The sequence below is a fragment of the Mustela putorius genome, unplaced genomic scaffold, assembly GCF_011764305.1.
Source record: "Mustela putorius furo isolate JIRA1106 unplaced genomic scaffold, ASM1176430v1.1 tig00000698_pilon_pilon_pilon, whole genome shotgun sequence".
In the NCBI taxonomy this organism is placed as follows: Eukaryota; Metazoa; Chordata; class Mammalia; order Carnivora; family Mustelidae; genus Mustela; species Mustela putorius.
In genome coordinates, this window is record NW_025421449.1 from 2,328,910 (window position 1) to 2,348,464 (window position 19,555).

Here is a 19,555-nt window from a genome sequence, read left to right on the forward strand (position 1 = left end):
GGTGGAAAGGCAGGCAGAGAGAGAGAGGAGGAAGCAGGCTCCCTCCTGAGCAGAGAGCCTGATGCAGGGCTCGATCCCAGGACCCTGGGATCATGACCTGAGCCAAAGGCAGAGGCTTTAACCCACTGAGCCACCCAGGCGCCCCTCAAATACATAAAATCTTAAAAAAAAAAAAAAAAAAAAAAGATGAATGAGGAAGCACTGAGTTTTAAGAGAATATGCCTAAATAGAGTATCAAGGTCTAGTATAGTGCTATCGTATGCTACCTTTTGTTTAAAAGGTGGGGCAAATAAGATTTTATCTTTATTATTGCTTGTATAAGCATAAAGAAATTCTAGATGGCTATTCTAGAAGTGAAGAGTAGTAGTGTTTACCTGAGGGTAGGATGAAAATCTGGGGAATCCTTGAGAGAAAAACTTTTTTTTTTTTTAAAGATTGTATTTATTTATTTGATAGAGACACAGCAAGAGAGGGAACACAACAGGGGGAGTGGGAGAGACACAGGCTTTCTGTGGAGCAGGGAGCCCGATGCGGGGCTCAATCCCAGGACCCTGGGATCATGACCTGAGCCGAAGGCAGCTGCTAAATGATTGAGCCAGCCAAGCGCCCAAGAGAGAAACTTTTAACTCTGTGTGTATTTATTAAAAAAAAATTTTTAAAGACTTTATTTATTACATATTTGAGAGAGAAAAAAAGAGAAGGAGACTGCACATGTATACATGAGCAGGGGGGGAAGCAGAGGAGGAGGGGGAGAGAATCTGAAGCAGACGCTGTGCTCAGTGTGGAGTCCAACTCCGGACTTGATCCCAGGAGCTTAAGATGGTGACTGGAGCCGAAACCAGGTGTCAGATGCTTAATTTGACTGGGCCACCTAGGTACCCCAATTTTTAAAAAATTTGAATCGTGTAAATACATTACTTTTGGCAGTTTAAATTTAACAGTTTTTTAAAACAGAGAGAATACCTTTATGATCAGTAGGTGGGTGAGGTTGCAGGAGGCCCATTGAGGAGTTCATACCTTATCCGTGGGAATTTATTCGGGTAACGGAACCCTCTGTTTCTTTTAGGTTTGTGGTCAAGGTTCAAAAAAAGATGTTTTAAGCTTGTCAGGAAGATGCCTATTATCGGTCGCAAGGTAAGTGGAATCTGTGTAGATCTCTCTGCCCTCCCACCACCCCCATGAGCATGACGTCTTCTTTCTGTTTACTGAACCTAGTGTGAATTCCCCAGGGCGAGAGGTGATTTTTGTCCCCCTACCCACCGGGGAACATCTGACAATGTTTGAGGATGCCTTTGGTTGTCACAACTGGAGTGGGATGCTGTTGGCTCTCAGTGGAACACAGTCAGGGGTGCTGCTAAAATCCTGTGGGGCCCAGCAGACAATTACCTGGCTCAGAATGTCTGAAGTGCCAAGATTAAGAAACCCACCTGAACCCTCTCTCCAACCTGTTTGACCAAAGGAGACAGGTGACACCTGTTGAGACAGAATTTACAATTAGGAAAGCTGACCAAAGTGGCATGATGCTTTTGAGCAGTGTTTGGCTGTGCTAACTTGAGATGTGTGTCTGGGTCAGGTACTTCCATGGTTAGGGCAGGTTTGACAGACTTTCTCCATGAAGGACCAGATAGGAAACATTCTAGGCTTTGCAGGCCATACCATATCTGTCAGAACTGTTCACGTCTGCCCCTGGAGCAGGAAAGCAGCACAGGGCCATGGGTAGGTAAAGGGATGAGCCTGGCTGTGTTTCCCTGAATAGCCAGGGGCTAGATCCCAGCTGTGGTCTGTGGGTCCCAGGTCTTGAACTTAGAGAGCTCTGTTCTCTTGCTCTTTGTACCTGTCTGTAGCACAGTATGTTCTCTTCTCTGTGTCCTCTGTCCCCTCACCCATGCTGAGGATGAGACCGTTACCTCTGTACCCTTCCCACCGGCTCTTTATCGCAGAAGATAAATAGGGCAGGCCCCATGTGAGCCCTTAGGAAGGCACATAGCCTCTGATGTCTTCGTCTCCCTACGTGCCCTGCCTGTCCCTCTTTCACTTTTGGCTTTCAGTTCCCTTTTCCTTTTCCCCTTTCCTGGCCAAATCAGAAGAGATGTCAGTTAGCTTTAGCCTTTCTACCAAAATCCATTCAGACCCCTGCGCTAACTAACTCTCCAGTAACTGTGTATTTATTTTCAGGTTCACTTCCTGATAGGGAAGCAGAAATAGTCATTGGGGTAGAAAAGGGGAATGGGAATAGATGGGCTTTTATTTGACCCTAAATCATCTTAAGCCCTAAAATGAAATTTCCTTGAGTCGTTCTAGACTTAAAGGATAGAGAGAGGGCGACCGTAGAGAGTGGACTGGATTTCAAAGGATACTAGCATTTCCCCTTTCCATTCCCCGTATTTTTTTGCTTTTTCTTCACACATTTCTCCTTCAGTTTCAGATTTGGGGACAAATAAATGCTAGGGTTCCAAAACCCGTTCTTAAATTTATAAAATAACAGAATTGGAAGGCACTTAGAAACTAAGCAGACACCTTTCATTTTTTAGAAGCAGATTTTGAGGCTCAGAGATATTCTTTGTTTTGAGCGAGTGTGCATGATGTGTCCCTGTCTTGCTCATTTCGCTACATTCACTTAACTCAGCTGATGGTTTGCAGGCCCGTGCTCAGCATCAGGTACTGCTCTGGGTGCTGGGGACTAAGTCCCCAATCTGTGCAATTTTCCTGGGAAAAGCAGAAAATAGCTACATGAACAAATACACAAGAATTTCATTTTGAAATAAATGCAGTGAGGAAATTAGAATATGATTGAGGCTCTGAGGCAGGCACTGGGGGAAAGGTATATGCTGTGCTTTCTAATATGATCATCATCGTTTCGTGTCTCTTCTGTTTTATTACAGCAGCAGTCTAGGCCTGTTTTATTACAGCAGCAGACTAGTCTACCTAGTCCCATGGCTTGGTCCTGCTGCGCGCTTTCCATTTGGCAGTACAGTCCATGTACAACTTTAAAAATGCTTTCATGGCAATCCCATGTCTCCCCACTACCCTGGGCGTGGCCTCCGCTGTCTGCTGCTGCCTGCCTGCTAGCCTGGTGGGCTTGGTTCCCAGGCTCGGCTTTCCCTGTGGTTTCGTTGGGGGCCGCATCTAGGAGGCACCTCTCCTATTCTAATCCTCTACAGCTAGAGATGGGAAAGTTGCAACATTTGGGGTCAGATCTTGGGCCTCGGACATTCACAAACAGGTCGCTGAAATGGTCTTGCTGTAATGCTTATAGATCGTGGCCTGCAGCCGCTCTTTCAGGCCTGACCCTCAGTGGTCCCTTAGTGCAGATAGCAGCCCCTGCTGGCTTGGTGTGTTTTTAAAACTCTGCTCTGTCCTCCCCCAGCACTTTCCACCACCTGACTTTCACTCTCTGTGTCTGCTGCTACAGGGAAGCGCCGTGAGAACAGAAGTTGTTCTCACTTGTACTGCCTAGTTAGTGTGTTTTGGTCGCTGTGTCTCCTGGGCCCACAGGGGTTGTTGGGCAACGGGGAAGGGAAAGCACGGGCTTTTGCGGTGAGGATGAGGGCCAAGGAGAAACAGCTGTAGCTGATGAACCACACGGAAAGGACCGCCACTCCCCTAGCACTGAAGCCTCAGGGAGTACAGGCAGCAGACAGACCGAGGAGATGGGAGTGCGCTCTCCCCTTGCCCCCAGCGGTCTTGTGCACACGTGTGGGGAGTTGCACAGGGCCTCCGCGTTCTGGGTGTGCTCCGTGTGTGTCTGGTGACGGAGCCCATCACTGGCACAGGCACCAGCATCCCTTCTGCACGTGGCCTATTTTCTGGCTGCCGTTCGTGGCTCCACCTTTGTTTCTTCACACACTGGCTGCTGCCAGGCCCGGATATGGTCCAGATACCATGCTCACAGGTGCCGGCACTGGCTCGAGCAAACCCAGTAAAGCAGGGCTGATGTCGGGCATCCCAGAGGAAGGGGGTGGGGGAGGGAAACTGAATGCATTTTTGACTTTCAGAAAGAAAGTTGACTTTTCAGACTCCTAAGAGCCTGTCTCACATGCCAGCAAAGAGCTGAGCAGCCAGCACCTCCTCGTATCTATTGAAAAAAATACCATCCCTGTTCTGTCGCACCCGTGTGGCGCCCAGCCCAGAGTGGTTGACTCGGAGTCATAACTGGTTCTTCTGCTCCCTGGCCTGTATTTTTCTATATCCTTTTTAACTTTGCCTTTCTTCCCTTTGGAGATCCAAGAGAAGGTGAACAAGACCAAGGATGATATAAGCAAGAACATGTCATTCCTGAAAGTGGACAAAGAGTATGTAAGAGCTCTGCCCTCGCAAGGTCTGAGTGCGGCTGCAGTCCTGGAGAAGCTCAAGGAGTACAGCTCTATGGGTATGATTCTGGTCAAACGCACGCTGCTTGCTTTCCCAGTGTGGCCGGTTTGGTCCTTGTTTAATGTCGTAGGTGAAGAATGCTTCATCCCTGGAACTTAACATGTTCATTGTGTCTCAGAGGCTGAATTTCTTATTATAAAAATTATGCTTAAATTCATCCTTCATCCATAAAGCAAACAAATCTTAGAGACAGTGGAACTGGAACTTGGTCCCATTTCCTTTTGTGAGCCTGAATAAAACATAGTTTGTTTCGAAAGAGAGAATATATACGTAATAAAAATAAAATGCAGATTCATTACAGAAATTGTGAAATCTGCACAAAGGCACAAAAGAAAATTCCATCATCACAAGATAAACACAGATGAGATACACACACACACCCCTACACACGTGTGTGTGTGTATATATATATATATATATATGTATGTGTATATATATGAATTTTAATAGTGTTTTTGTGTAACAAACATACACACACAGATAGATACATATATACGCATGCAGATACATATATACGCATGCATGTAAGGGAAGGATAAATATACCAAGTAGCTTAATGTTCTTAATGTTTAAGAGTGTAGCCCTGGCTGGCTGAGTTGGGGGGGCATGTGACTCTTGATCTCAGGGTTGTGAATTCAAACCCCACCTTAGATATGGAGATTACTTTAAAAAAATGCAAAGGTCTTTTAAAACAGAGTGTCGCCCATGGAATAGCCTGGATTCACATCATGGTTGGGCCATTTAAGCTGTGACTTTGGGTGAATTACTTAACCTATGTCATGGTCTCTGTCTTTCTACGATGGGGATTACTTGAAAAGATGATTACAAAGATTAAATAAAGTCATACATATAAATGTATAATACCTGCCATGTAGTAAGTGCTCAATAAATGTTGACTCTTTTTTAAAAAAAAATTTTATTTGAGAGAGAGAGAGAGATAAAGCACTAGCAGCTGGGAGAGGAAGAAGCAGACTCCCCACTGAGCAGGGAGCCAGATGCAGAGCATAATCCCAGGACCCTGAGATCATGATCTGAGCCAAAGACAGATTCTTAACTGGCTGAGCCACCCACGTGCCCCAAAATGTTGACTATTAACACAAATGCAGGTTTGTTACAGAGTAAGATCGTATTGTAAGTACTTTTAGAAAACAGGCTTTTTAGTTTGTCATAATTTTAGATTTGCAGAGAATTTGCAAATTCATACGAACAGAGGTTTCCCATACACCTGGCTTCTCCTGAAGTTAACATCTAAAGTGACCGTGATTCATTTGTCAAAATAATAGTTGACTAAACTGCAAATTCTGTTCCTATTTTGCCAGTTTTTCCACCAATGTCCTTTTTAATGTTCTAGGTTCCAATCTAGGATACCACAGCAAATACACTGAAAAATTTCTAATTGCCATGTGTTGAGATTTTGACATTGGATAGTATAAGATTAGCTGCAGTCCAGAATTTATAGGTGATATAAAGCGGGGATCAGCCAGATGAGACCTGGATATTAAAGATTTCATTGATCTTCAGGGCACATTCCTGTCACCATATTGCCTTGCCTTCCCTTTTCTGAGTCATTGACAGTAGCACCGGTAAAATAACAGGAAACAAAACCACATATTCTATTTTTGAAGGGCTGGTGGCCTCTGGTCTGAAGACATGCATGGGACAGTCCAGTGTCCTCTAAGGAAAGAGGGAAAGTCCTATGGAATCAAGCCAGAGCTGGCTGAAAATGAGGGGTCTGTCTGGATGTTCGCTACTCATTCTTTTGCTCTCTTGCTGGAGCTGAAGAGTGTGGCTTTGTGGGGCCCGTGGCAACAGTTTTCAGTTAGTGTGTCTCTGGTAGCTTTGTCACTGCCCACTCTCAGTAGGGCACAACTGTATTGGATCAGAGGTACCTGCTACCCACATCAGCAGAATTACTGATAGAACATAGACTGACTTTGGAGAAGCACCTTAGACCGGAGGTGGAATTGTGGGTGGGTTTGGGGCTTGTGCGAGGCCAGGGCCACTGAGACCAGGGTGCTGATGGTGTGTTCATCATCATGGTTTGTCTGGTCAGGGATTCAGTTCTCTGGTTCCACCTTTGATGATAGTGTACTGAAATCTTGCACTTCGCCCTGCATTTTCCTGCCAACTCTGCTCATCGTAGTTCTCACACTTCCTTTGACTAGATAGGAAGGGGAGAAAAAAGTCAAGTTAGCCATACAGAGACCAGAAAATGAGTTTAGATAAAGGAACAATTTGGTACTGGTAGAAGGCCGCTGGGGTGATGACAGCATCGTTATTGGACTGTATTATACCTGGATGCTCCTACTGTCTTTTTCACACTATTATTGGTAGTTTCACACTTTCATCTTTATTTTGCTATGATAATAAGTCTTTATTGGAATTCTTTTTCTTGATTTAACATAAGAACACCTTTGGGTTTCTACTCAAAAGTTTTTTTTTTCTTCTTTTGTACCCAGAGATGTTTCTTTGTATTTTGGGGAGGTTCCTGCTTATTGACCCAGTGGTCTTACCTTTCTCTACAGACATCTTCTGGCAGGAAGGGAAAGCCTCCGGAGCGGTGTACAGTGGGGCTGAGGAGCTCACCGAACTCCTGGTGAAGGTGAATGCTGGCACCCCAAGGGAGCGTGTGTGGTCTGTGGCCTTCATACTACCTCAGTTTTTCTCCTTCCTTTTGTAATAAGAAAAAAAAAATACTTAAGGATAGTTGAAAAGTTTCTCTTTACCCATACATAGGTGAATATGGGTAATATTGTCAGAGACATCTTCAGTCCATAAAAAAGGACAATGTTACTTACGTTTCCATGCTTTATCAGTGCCCCATGTAGAAGGCAGATTACTGGGGAAGGGTGTCTTGTTTCCCCATCACTTGAGGTTATTAATGACAAGACATACTTTGATGAGAAGAGAGGAGGAACAGACACTTGTCCCTCATTCCCTGTACCACCTGAGTCTCAGATCAATTGATTTTGAGAATAAGCAATAGGTTCACTCATAATTGAAATAATTCTCATATTTTTGGTTGACTTTAGGGTTGCCTGTAGCTTCTTCCTCTCCTAATCCAGTTTATTTCCTAAACCCCACTTTGGCATTGGCATTGGACTCAACAGTGTTTAAGGTCTTTGTTTAATTATGGTAACTATGAAACCACTCCTACCTTACTAAATACTGTAAGTTTGGCTCGGCTATACCTTGACATAATGCTCTGAGTTTACTTCTTAGCTTAAAAATCTTTCCACTGAAAGATGTCCACTGAAAGATAGCTTCCCGCTATCTATGGGATAAAACCCAAGCTGCTTACATAGCAGAAAATGCAAGCCTAGCCTCAGCCGGCTCCCACCTGTGTTTTTCAACTACCTCTGTTACTTTCCCATGTAAATATGAACTTCCGCCTTTCCTCTTCACTGAGTGTACCTTGCTCTTACCATGTTTTCCTCCCCTCCTTCATTCCACCTGTTCAAAATGACGAATTCCTATTGATCTGTCAAGGTTCTGCCTGTACAGACACCTCAGACCCCTCAGGCTGTTTGTTATTCCCTCCTTAGGGCTCCTTTCATCACTTGCATACTTCTGCTGTCACACACCTGGCTGCTTTTTGCCAGATGCTCTCCTAAGGGCTTTGCATACCTAATGTTATTTACTTAGCTAGAACCCTATCGAGTAGGGACCATGATTGTCTCCTTGAGCACATGAGGGCACTGAACCTCAGAGAGGTGTTTTGACCTCACATGACACAGCAAGAAATAATAGGCAAAGCTAAGATTGCAAACTGGGTCTGTTTGGTGTTTTAGTGTGTGCTTTGAGCCACTTTCACATCTCCTCTCTAACAACATTGTAAAATAACTTATTTGCAAGTCTGTCTCCTCCACTGTATTTTGAGCTTCTTTGGAGGGCAGCACATATCTTCCCGTTTTTCCAGTTTCTAGGGTTGTGCCTAGCATCTAGAAACCTTTGTCTAGTGCATGATTTCCTGTCCCATACCGTGTATTTATCCCTCCTGCTTCATATCTGCGTGCATCGGTTTGCAGGCTTACGGAGATTTTGCATGGAGTAATCCACTGCATCCAGACATCTTCCCGGGACTGCGCAAGATCGAGGCCGAGATTGTGAGGATAGCTTGTTCCCTGTTCAATGGGGGGCCGGATTCCTGTGGATGTGTGAGTATATGCAGGTGGCCTCCAATAACCTTATGTTTTTATCCTAAAGTAGAAGAGTTTGTTGGAAACATTTTGTTACACAAGTAATGTGATTATTGATAGGAAGATCAGATTAACAACAATGTAAAAATGCTAACTTTTGGAATTTTTAGAGCATCAGCATTTTATTTTATATTTTTTAAGATTTTTTTTTCCCCTTCAGTTTTATATTTTGAAAAATTTTAAACCTGAAGTTACTAGAAAGACAGCACTATGGATTCCATTATTGTAAATATTTTGCACATCTGCTGTGTCTGCTCCTTTATTTCTCCCCCTCCCTCTTCGACCCATCCAGTATTCTCCCAGCAGATAGGCCTTCTCCTGTGCCATCGACTCTCTGAACTCTGAGGAGACCATCAGTTAAGCAAGCCCGAAACAGTTTGGCCTCATCTGAAGAAGTGGAAGAAACATGTATCTCATGACCCTGAAATTTCACTACTTAGGGTACATACCTCTGGAAAACTGGCACGTGTATGTCAGGATAGATGGATATTCCTAGCAGCATTGTCCGTGATGTTGGAAACTGGAAGTAATTCAAATGTCAGTCAGCAGTGGGGGAAATTACAGACTGCTCCCTGTGTTTCAGTCCATCGGAGCTGCTGCTCTGAGTGATGCTCAGATTAGCCCATTTTGACCAGTGGGAGCCTCTTATTTTTGGCCTCTGGGTCCTTTTGTATGATTCAAGTGGTCTTTGAAAGCTTCTTTCCTTCTTTTTTTGACAAAATACTTTTATTTGCTGAAATGTTCCAGGGTCGCTTTATGCATTTCCAGACACCAAGCCAGCCATTTGTCCGAAGAGCCCTGTTTCATTCAGAATGGTGTAAAATACTTACATGGCTCCTAACCCAATTTATAGAATAAGACTTATACAAAATTAGCCGGAAAAACATCCAGAGGGACAAACAGCACAAAAGAGTTGGGTGAGACATGAGGGCTGGAGCAAGAAGGGCTGCCACGCACCTGGTTGGGGTGTAATTAGTGTTGAAAGAGCAGGTGTTCTCAGCCGCAGCGGCGGGGGCGTTTGCAAGTGGAGGAAAGACAGGCTGTGAGGTGCTGCTTGTCGGAGCTGGGAGATGAGTACAGGGGTTTCATGGATTCCCTCTTCAGCCATGTCTCCTCTGCATTTGAGTTCTCCTATTGAGTTTTTTTTTTTCTTTTTAAGATTTTATTTATTTATTTGACAGGCAGAGATCACTAGTAGGCAGAGAGACAGGCAGAGAGAGAGAGAGGAGGAAGCAGGCTCCCTGCTGAGCAGAGAGCCCGATGTGGGGCTCGATCCCAGGACCCTGAGATCATGACCTGAGCCGAAGGCAGAGGCTTAACCCACTGAGCCCTGCAAGCGCCCTTGTTTATTTATTATTTTTAACCTCATTTACTGTGTTCTTCATTTTTGAGAATTTTGTCTTAATCTACCTGGGGATTCTTTTGTTTTTAGACTAGGTTTTTGCTCATTTTATTTATTTATTTATTTATTTATTTCTGTATTATTTAAGTGTTATGCCTTATGTGGGGCTCGAACTCAGAACACTGAAGTCAAGTGTTGCAACTTCTGCTGACTGAGCCAGCCAGGTGTCCCTGCATGGTGGTTCTTTATCGTTTCTTTCCTTGGCTTATGTTTTGTTCATTTAAATATGTTGCGTGTAAGTATTTTATATTTTGCGTCTGATAGAATTATCAGACAGGATTGTTACTCATGAGTCTTAACTCTCCGTTTCTGCTGGTTTCACTCATAATCCTCTTGTATCCTTATATTTGTGACTTTTTTTTTTTTTTTTTTTTACATCTTTCTGGGAACTTCAGTCTCCAGATTGAAGTGAAGTTCTCGCAGGGAACATGTGTAGTTACTTCTGGCAGTTGCCAGGGACTTGCTGGGAGGTGCTGTCACATGGGAACCCATTTGAGTCTGATGCTCAGGGTGCAGTCTCATCCTCCAGAGGGCGTGTGAGTTCATGCTGCAGACCCACGTGAGAGCTGTCTCGTGAGTCATTCTTGAGAGAGAGCTTTATTTTTCTTTATCAGAGCATCAATGCTTCTTTACCAGAGCATTTTATTTTTCTTGACCAGAGCATCGGGTCAGGGAGAAAGCAGTTTTTCGAGCTGTCGTCTTCTGCACCAGTGGGGCTTTAATTTCTTGTTCCCTTGAGATGTGGGTGTAAGTCCCAGGTTCTCCAGCTATCTCCTGTTAGACTCTCCACCTTGGACAGGCCCGCAGTTTACCTCCTGTTCATTTGTCACGGTGGGGGTCGGGGGTCTCAGAGGGTGGTAGCAGCCCTCAGAGTTGAAACCAGCTTTGGCACTCACTTATCTTGATTTTGCTCTGCTCGAGTTCAGCATATGCCTTTATGTTATAAACTCAGTGGTGGATGTAAAATAAATTCTAATGTTTTATGAGGCTTTTTAGTTGTTTCCCTTAGGGCTGCCCAAGATGGCTTATCTATAGTGCTGGAAATAGGATTTCCATGATTGTTTTTTCCCTCCGTGTGATCTTTGTACACTTTACAGCCTTCTCCTTCTGGATCTGCTCTTCTCCACTTTCTTCCTAGGCTACTCAGCTATTCTTAGAGAATACAGTTTGACAGATTGGCGACCATGCCCGTGTTTCTTCTCCAAACACCTTTTGGTTATGTGTGTCCAGCCAGAGGGATATAAGTGTGGAGAGGCAGTGATCTTTCAGTCTCTGTCTTTTTTTTTTTTTTTTTTTTTTTTTTTTAATATGGGTTCACTAAACTTGCCTTAAACCTTTCCTCCAAGCTCTGATCTTTATTCTCGGCAGTGTTTATTCTATTCCTCGTGTCGTTACTACTCCTGTATCGGGGTCGTTTGGTACTCTGTGTTTTAGGTCTGCGGTCTCATTCTCTTGGTTGGGTGTCCAGTCTTTCAGCTCTTACTTTCTTGAATTTGTCATCTTGTCATGTTGTCCTATAGTGAGAAACAGTGGTGAGGAATTCCCTTCTCCTCCTCAGACTGTTATCTTTTGAGTTAGTTACCATGCCATTTTCTTTCACTGTGGCTCATGCTGATCAGAATATTCTGTTTTGTTCTGACACATGCTGGCTGATTTCTCATCGGAGAGCATTAGGTTGAGGGCCTCTTGTATTAGAATATCAGGCCACACCTGTGTTAGAATAACTGGGTCTCTTCTGAGATTTTGTTAAAAGTTACCTGTTAGAGTTCACTCTGCCTAGTTGGAAGAAAGTAATACCCTTTGGGTTTTGATTATTTCTTTAACCCATTCTATATCCCTGAAGCCATGACTTTGAGGGGTTGGTCCCAGTGTCTCTTAACCCATTTTGCCCGTTTCTCCCTAGCTGCCTTGTCTACCACTCACAGAGCAGAAGATAAGGAACCCCCATCCACTTGCTTCTCGGAAGATTTGGAGGGGTATTAATGAGAATCCTCAGGATTTTGCTGGCTCGCTGGACAATTTGAAGGGCTTGGAAGAGGGATTAGGAACTGTGTTTTGTTCTCTGCTGTGCTTTAGTAACTTGTCTCTCTTTTTCATTGCCAATATTTGAAGTTTATTGCATTGTATTCTCTCTCTTTTCTTTGATGGTTGCGATTATAGCTTTCTGCAGCTTTTTTTCCCCTACTTTTAGGTACCAGGGGAGAGGAAGTAGCTGTGAGGTGGGTTCAGTGTTTCATCTTAATGCCCAAGTCCAACCCCAGGGGCATTTTTGCATTGCTGTGGTATCGGGGGCTCTGGAGAAGGATGGAGTCTGAGATCCCTTAGTCGTTTCTAATACTTAGACTTTTATAAGAGAACTAATTACCTCTGGGGTACTTTGAGTTTCTCTGTTTCTTTCACTCTTCTCAGTATCTGTCTCTCTCTCTTTGTCTCTCTCTTGATGAGTTGCTTTCAGTGAAAAAAATTCGGAGGTGGGAACCAAGACAGAGCCGCATGGCCAAGCTCTTAAGCTCTTTTTAGGTTCTTTGTTTTTCAGTGTAAACCATCTTTCCTGTTACTAACTTCATTTGGCTCTGTTAATAATGGAGGAGAAGTGATTTCATATACCAAAAGAACTTCTGTTGCCCTAGGGAACAGTCTTGGCTTGTGCAAAGGCCTCTGGGTCCAAACAGCATCTGAAAGAAAATTCTCTCAACAGGCCATGTTCTCCTCTTATTCTCTGACATACTTCTCTTATATTATAGCAAGAGTTTTTCTAAATGTCGGAAGAAGCTGACTAACATTAGTAGTTATTGAAGCTTTCATCTTCTGTTTACACAATTTCCAATTTTCTTTGGGCACAGAGGGTCGAAGGCAATGGGAGGTTAATAGCATGTTTAGACACAGAATTTGGGGATTAGAAAAAAATTAGAAATAGAATTTAGGTATTCCTGCTTTTACAGTCAGAAGTACACTGCTGTTTGCCCAACAAATAATGATGTTGATCTGATTAGTTATTGGACTAAAAATAGGGCGTGTGTGCTAGGTGACTAGGGGTTTAGAAATCCTTTTGCGTAGGTCATTACTGAACCTTAGTAAGGGGCTGACACACTGGAGACTTGGACATTGCCGGTCCTTTCCTGACTTGCTTCACAGCTCATTTGGGTCCTCATGTGACAGTCTGAGGTTTTGTGCTAGACCACAGGGCGAGCTGCTGATTTGCAGAGCTGACCTCTGCTATAAGCATTTTCATCTCCTCTGGCAGAAGAGTGCAGAGGCTACAAACAGGCGGGCGTCCTGTGCCCAAGTTCAGTGGCATTACTTAGTGGGTGATGGGCATGTGTTTGGTGAAAACTTCCTGAATCACAGTATGACTAACTTCTCTCAGCTAATCTTCCATGTAACTCCTGACCGCTGGGATTTTGTAGCCAATGGTGTTTTTGTCCTCTGTGGGGGTATTATATGAAATTCCAGAGATCCCTTTCTCTTATTCTCCCCCTCATGTTAAGCTTCACCAAATGAACAAATGTAGAAAGTTTTCTTTTTTAAAAAAAAATTTAAATTCAATTATTTAACATAAAATGTATTATTTGTTTCAGGGATACAGGTCTGTGATTCATCAGTCTTAACACAATTCACAGCACTCCCCATAGCACCTACCCTCCCCAGTGTCCGTCACCCATCCCTCCCTCCCCACCAACTCCAGCAGCCCTCAGTTTGTTTCCTGAGATTGAGTGTCTCATACGGTTTGTTTCCCTTTCTGGTTTTATCTTGTTTCATTTTTCCCTCCCTTCTTCTGTGATCCTCGGTCTTGTTTCTCAGATTCCTCATATCAGAGAGATGGTATGATAATTGCCTTTGTCTGATTGACTTATTTTGCTTAGCATAATACCCTCTAGTTCCATCCATGTCTTTGCAAATGACAAGATTTGAGAGTTTTGATGACTACATAGTATTCCAATGTATACGTGTGTGTGTGTGTGTGTGTGTGTGTGTGTGTGTATCTATCTCACATCTTCTTTACCCATTCGTCTATTGATGGACATCTGGGCTCTTTCCATAGTTTGGTTATTGTGGACATTGCTGCTATAAACATTGGGGTGCATGTGCCCCTTTGGATTACTACATTTGTATCTTTAGGGTAAATACCCAGTAGTGCAGTTGCTGGGTTATAGGGTAGCTCTATTTTCAACTTTCTGAGGAACCTTCATGCTGTTTCTCCAAAGTGGTTGCACCAGCTTGCATTCCCACCAGCAGTGTAGGAGGGTTCCCCTTTCTCTGCATCCTCACCAGCATCTGTCATTTCCTGACTTGTTAATTTTAGCCATTCTCACTGGTGTGAGGTGGTAGGTATCTCACTGTGGTTTTGATTTGTACTTCCCTGATGCCGAGTGATGTGGAGCTTTTTCATGTGTCTGTTGGCCATCTGGGTCTTCTTTGCAGAAATGTCTGTTTATGTCCTCTGCCCATTTCTTGATTGAATTATTTGTTCTTCGGGTGTTGATAAGTTCTTTATAGATTTTGGATACTAGCCCTTTATTTAATATGTCATTGGCAAATATATTCTCCCATTCTGTGAGTTGTCTTTCAGTTTTATTGACTGTTTCCTTTGGTGTGCAAAGTTTTTTTATCTTGATGAGGTCCCAATAGTTCATTTTTGCCCTTGGTTCCCTTGCCTTTAAGACATGTCTAGCAAGAAGGTGCTGCAGCAAAGTTTTACTTTTTATCAACTGATGCTAATAGATGGCATTGGGTGGATTATTTTAATCTTCTTAGGGCTCAGTTTTCTCACCCATACAATGAACAAGTTATCTAACCTTGTATGAATTTTTGGAGATGAGAAATCTAAGAAAATAGCCACCTAGCTCAGTGCTGTGGCTTTTTTTGTTTTGGGTTTTTTTTTTTTAAAGTGATTCTTTTTTTTTTTTTTTTTTTTTTTAAAGATTTAGTTATTCATTTGAGAGAGAAAGAAGAGGTCGGGGAGAGGGGCAGAGGGCGAGAGAGGGAAACCTCCAACTGAGCGTGGAGCCTGATGTGGGGCTTGATCTCACAACCCTGAGATCCTGATCTGAGCTGAAATCAAGAGTTGGATGCTTAATCAACTGAGCCACCCTGACTTCCCTGAAATGATTCATTCTTAGATGTCATCAAAAGTTAACCTGACGGGTATGATGTGCCTTGTTGGTCATGGTTTACTGAGTGTCAGATCAGGCTTTGAGAAAGTTAGGTGAGGTTCTGTTAGGTGTCAGCCTTTAGGCTAGGTGCTTGGAATATTGTCACGAGGGGATCGGTCCCCACCTTCATGAGTTTATGGTCTCGTGAGGGAAATTGGACACACGACATGACCTTTGAATATTTACGTTTCAACTCTGATAAAGCAATTCACCAATAACAGAGGGCTAGGCCTAGCTTGAGGAAAACATTTTACTTTGTTTAAAAACACTAGGATTTTTGTTTTGATTTCAGGTAAGTGAGATAACCAACTTCTTTTTTTTTTTTTTTTTTAAGATTTAGATAACCAACTTCTAAGTAGAGGCTTCTGTTTTTCTTTTTCAAAGAGAAACCACAGTTCACTTCAGAATATCTAAACTTTTCTTCTCGGTCTGCTGAGATATTACGTAGTTTAGTGGACTTTGTGACTGCAGTGTATTCTGCAGTGGGCACTGGGAATATAGATCAAAGTCTGTAATCCTGACACTTTTGAGTGGTGTAAAACGCGCTGTCCTGACCGCAGCCGGATGAGTAGTAGAAGTGTAAACAGCCCATGTACTGCCGACATCTGGGGAGCTGGTGCATTTTTCCATACAGTGCAGAGATTCTTATTTCATAGTTTTTTACTCTTCTGAACCAAGATTGGGCTTAGCTGATAAAGCCACATTTCCTTCCGGAAGACACAGTAATATCCGCTCTGCAGAGTGCATGCCAGACCTGACCTGACCTGCTCCTGCATGAGACACCACCAAGATAGGGTGGGACATGCATGCCAATAGCTGTCCTTCTCTGCTCTCCGAGGATGACATCTCTTCTTTATTACAGGTGACCTCTGGGGGGACAGAAAGCATACTGATGGCCTGCAAAGCTTACAGGGACCTGGCCTTTGAGAACGGGATCAAAACTCCAGAAATGTATGTTTGCGTGGCTTTGGGATTTATCTGTTTGGAGTACTGCAGTTGGAAACAACCTGACCATCTGTTTTCTCCTTCTCTTCCTTCTTCCTTTGGTAGTTCCAGTCCTCTTTCATCCTGTCCTGTACCCTCAACCCTTATCCTCTCACATTTCACAGAATCCTACATGGATTAGCCAGTTAATTTTAAAGGTCATTCATTTCCCAACCCCCAAGTTTATACATGGTAAATACTGAAAGCAAGAATGAAATTCTTAAAAAAAAAAAAAAAAAAAGAATGAAATCCTTTTTCTAAAAGTGATCGAGTAACAGGACTACATCTTTGAATTCTGTGATATTTATTATAAATAATCTGAAGCCCAAGGAAAAACTCTCTAATTCCCTTAAGTTCAGTGCTAGTTACTTAAATATGATAGGCTGTCTCAGGGTGCTTCCTAAGAAAATCAACCTGCAGGCTATTTTCTGGGAGAAGAACTTTTTAAAAATCTTTTTGAGATGTATCCATAACGCCACCCCATGGGCATAACTTTGATATTTGGCTGCATTTTTTTCTCTAGACACTCTCTTTGCTCAGAATGTTTATGCTACATCCTCTGGGTTTCTGTTTCCCCACAAGTATCAGTGACCCAAGGGTTGCACGTGGTCTCATGCTGTGCTTCGTCCTCGGCCTGAGAGAATCCATCAGGCTGCCATCAGTCTCTGTATATAAATCTTGGTGCTTGGTACTCAGTAATAGAGTCTTTCCTTCTGTAAAGGGAATGATTGATTTTGAGAGTGCAGTAATTGAGAGAAGTTTGAAAGCAGATACTTAACCATGACTCAGTCCCCTTTTCAGTGCGATTTGTCCATGCTCTGTGCCAGTGTGGGCCTTGTACTCAGGACCCCAAGATCAAGAGTTGCAGGCTCTACTGATCGAGCCGACAGGCACCCCCATTTCAGTACTGTGGAAGTGCTGCTTCCAAGTGTGTAGGAACAACAGGAATTATAGTTTCTCACAGGTTCGTGGGCTCTCAGAGCTGGAAGGAACCACTGACCTCATAGAAGCAGTCTTGGGTTCTTCCTTGGCTGTGACCCCGCCACCCCTCACAGCTTCCTGGCTTTGGATGACTGACGCAAGAAGGCTTTGCCGGATGCCAATCTGCTCTAAATTCCCAGGCTCTCATCTTCTCCCTGTCAGCCCTAATTTATGCTTTGGATTTCCTAAACCATAGGGAGAAGATATCTGTAGAAAATCAGTTGACCTCTTTTTCTTTGTGCTTGAAAGGGTAAAACAGTATAAACACTTGTAAAAATGTGAGGAAGAATAACCAGCTGCTAACTTGGCTCTCTCTTGAGCCCTGTTTCTATCTGAATTTCATTAATCTTTTCCCTCTCATTCAGTGTGGCCCCCCAAAGTGCCCATGCCGCATTTGACAAAGCAGCCAATTATTTTGGGATGAAGATTATACGGGTTCCACTGAACAAAATGATGGAGGTGGATGTTCGGGTGAGTTCCCCTGAAGGGCCCGTGTTGTGCCATGGACTGTGAGGAGCAGGGACACAACCGACTGACAGACGTTCTCCAGTGTTGTGCGCAGAGAGGCTCCAGTGGCCTCTGACTGGGCAACGGGGCTGCCAAGCTGCCACCGGCTGTGGGGATGGAGTGAGGCTCGGTGTTTGCATAAAGTCTTGAGCTCTGAGGAAGCAGGATGGTCCAGTCCTGGGTTGATACTTGGCAGACCTGGGCTTCACTTCTGCAACTTCACTTTCTCCTCTCTCTAAGATGAGCACGGACTGACTTGGCCCAGGACTCTCCCTGTGGTTTTTAGGAGCCTGAATCCATATCCTTGCCAATAAAATAGGAACTGTATCTTTTCAGAACTAAACTGCCCAGTTTCGTAGCACTAGCATTATTTCTGCCTTCCATCTTTATTGATATGTTGACTGAATAATTAATTGACAGATAAAAATTGTGCATATCTAAGGTGCTGGCTGGATGTTCCGCTGACGCGTGTCCACACAGCCAGCTCCTCACTACAGCCGCACTGTGGAGCGTATCCCATTTCACATAGTTACCATCATCCTTCTTCTCCCTTGTTTCTGGGTTAGAATACACGGGGCTGCTCTCTGGACCGCTAGCTGGCTTCAGGCACACAGTGCAGTATTGTGCAGCCCGGCCACATGGCCATCCGCAAGCGGTCCAGAACATCCGGACAGGCAACTTGGTGCCCCTCATCCTCCAGCCCCTGGCAGCCGCCATCCTGCTTTCTGCTTCCGAGTTTGCCTGTCACGGGCACCATGTATGTGAGGTCACACAGCCTTTGTCTCTCTGTCCCTGGCTTACTTCACTCAGCAGAGTGTCCTCCAGGTTCATCCATGTCATCACAGGTGGCAGACTTGCTTTTTTAAAGACCCTGTAGTAGTCCTTTAGTCACTGTTCCTATGTCGTGCCGTGTGGAGAACTCTCTAGTGCCTGGGTGCTGTAAGAATTGCATCTCAGTCTTGTGACAGCCCGGGTGGGGGGCGGGGGGTGGCTGTAGAAACTGTCTGTCCTTGCACAGCGCACAGGTGAGGAAACAGTTTGTATGGAGTTAAGTCGTTTGCCCCAGGGTTCCACACTAGTGAGCAGGACTGGGACTCACACAGGCTTCTCTGCCTCTTGGCCCAATGCCCTTTCTCCTGCCAAGTTGTGGCCTCAGACTTTTCCCCAGATGGAGCCCTCTGGCCGCGTTTGCGTGCTGCCTCTGTGGCGTGGGGCTGTCCTCTCCCAGGTTGGAGAGGCAGATGAGGCGGGCTAGATGAGTGCAGACCCTGAGCTGGTGGCTTGGAGTGCTCTTGGCAGCAGCACAGAAGAGGGATTCTGACGTGGCTTCTCATTTTCCTTTCAACTTTAAACCCCAAGGCAATGAAGAGAGCCATCTCCAGGAACACGGCCATGCTTGTCTGTTCTACACCCCAGTTTCCTCATGGTATCATTGATCCTGTCCCTGAAGTGGCCAAGGTACGTGGGAGAAATGGGCCGCCAGGCACGCAGGCTGAGATTTGAGAGTAGAATGTAATGGTGTAATACTCAGCAGGGAGAAGCAAGTCTCAACTTGGACACGTGCACACATTTCCTGAGCCCTGTAGGAACCCCTGCTGCTCTGTTTGGAGCCTCAGAAAGTTACTGGCTTCTGCTGTGGGAAGAAGACTGTTGAAACTGGATATTCTGGGAGAGTACTGGCATTTCGATTCAGCCGGGAAAATGAGCTGCATTTGGAGTCTGCTGCCCGATGGTGGCGTCCAGCAGCGGCCCCGCCTGTTGCCCTTCCTCCCCACCTGGCAGTTACTACAGCAGGACCTTGTGCCCAGCATCAGAGGGCTGCTCCTGCCCTGCTTGATTATAGAGTGAGGTTGAGGCCCTGTGTATTAAAATATTTTTTAAAGCCTGAAAGACACGGTATATAGTGGCCTGTGGTCACAGCACATCTTTCCACCTGCGTCTTGCAAGTTTTTGTTATA

General features: G+C 44.4%; 1 protein-coding gene across 7 annotated transcripts in view; it reads left to right on the plus strand.

Annotated features, from left to right (window-relative positions):
* The window catches only part of SGPL1 (sphingosine-1-phosphate lyase 1), a 67,775-nt gene that overhangs the window by 41,286 nt on the left and 6,934 nt on the right, over positions 1–19,555 (plus strand). For all 7 annotated transcript variants that reach the window (XM_004769502.3, XM_013044284.2, XM_013044288.2 and 4 more), the window contains 7 exons: positions 1,067–1,134; positions 4,222–4,369; positions 6,897–6,973; positions 8,400–8,528; positions 15,988–16,076; positions 17,456–17,561; positions 18,957–19,055. In XM_004769502.3, the coding sequence (XP_004769559.1) occupies positions 1,067–1,134; positions 4,222–4,369; positions 6,897–6,973; positions 8,400–8,528; positions 15,988–16,076; positions 17,456–17,561; positions 18,957–19,055 (716 nt within the window). The remainder of the gene's footprint in view (positions 1–1,066; positions 1,135–4,221; positions 4,370–6,896; positions 6,974–8,399; positions 8,529–15,987; positions 16,077–17,455; positions 17,562–18,956; positions 19,056–19,555) is intronic.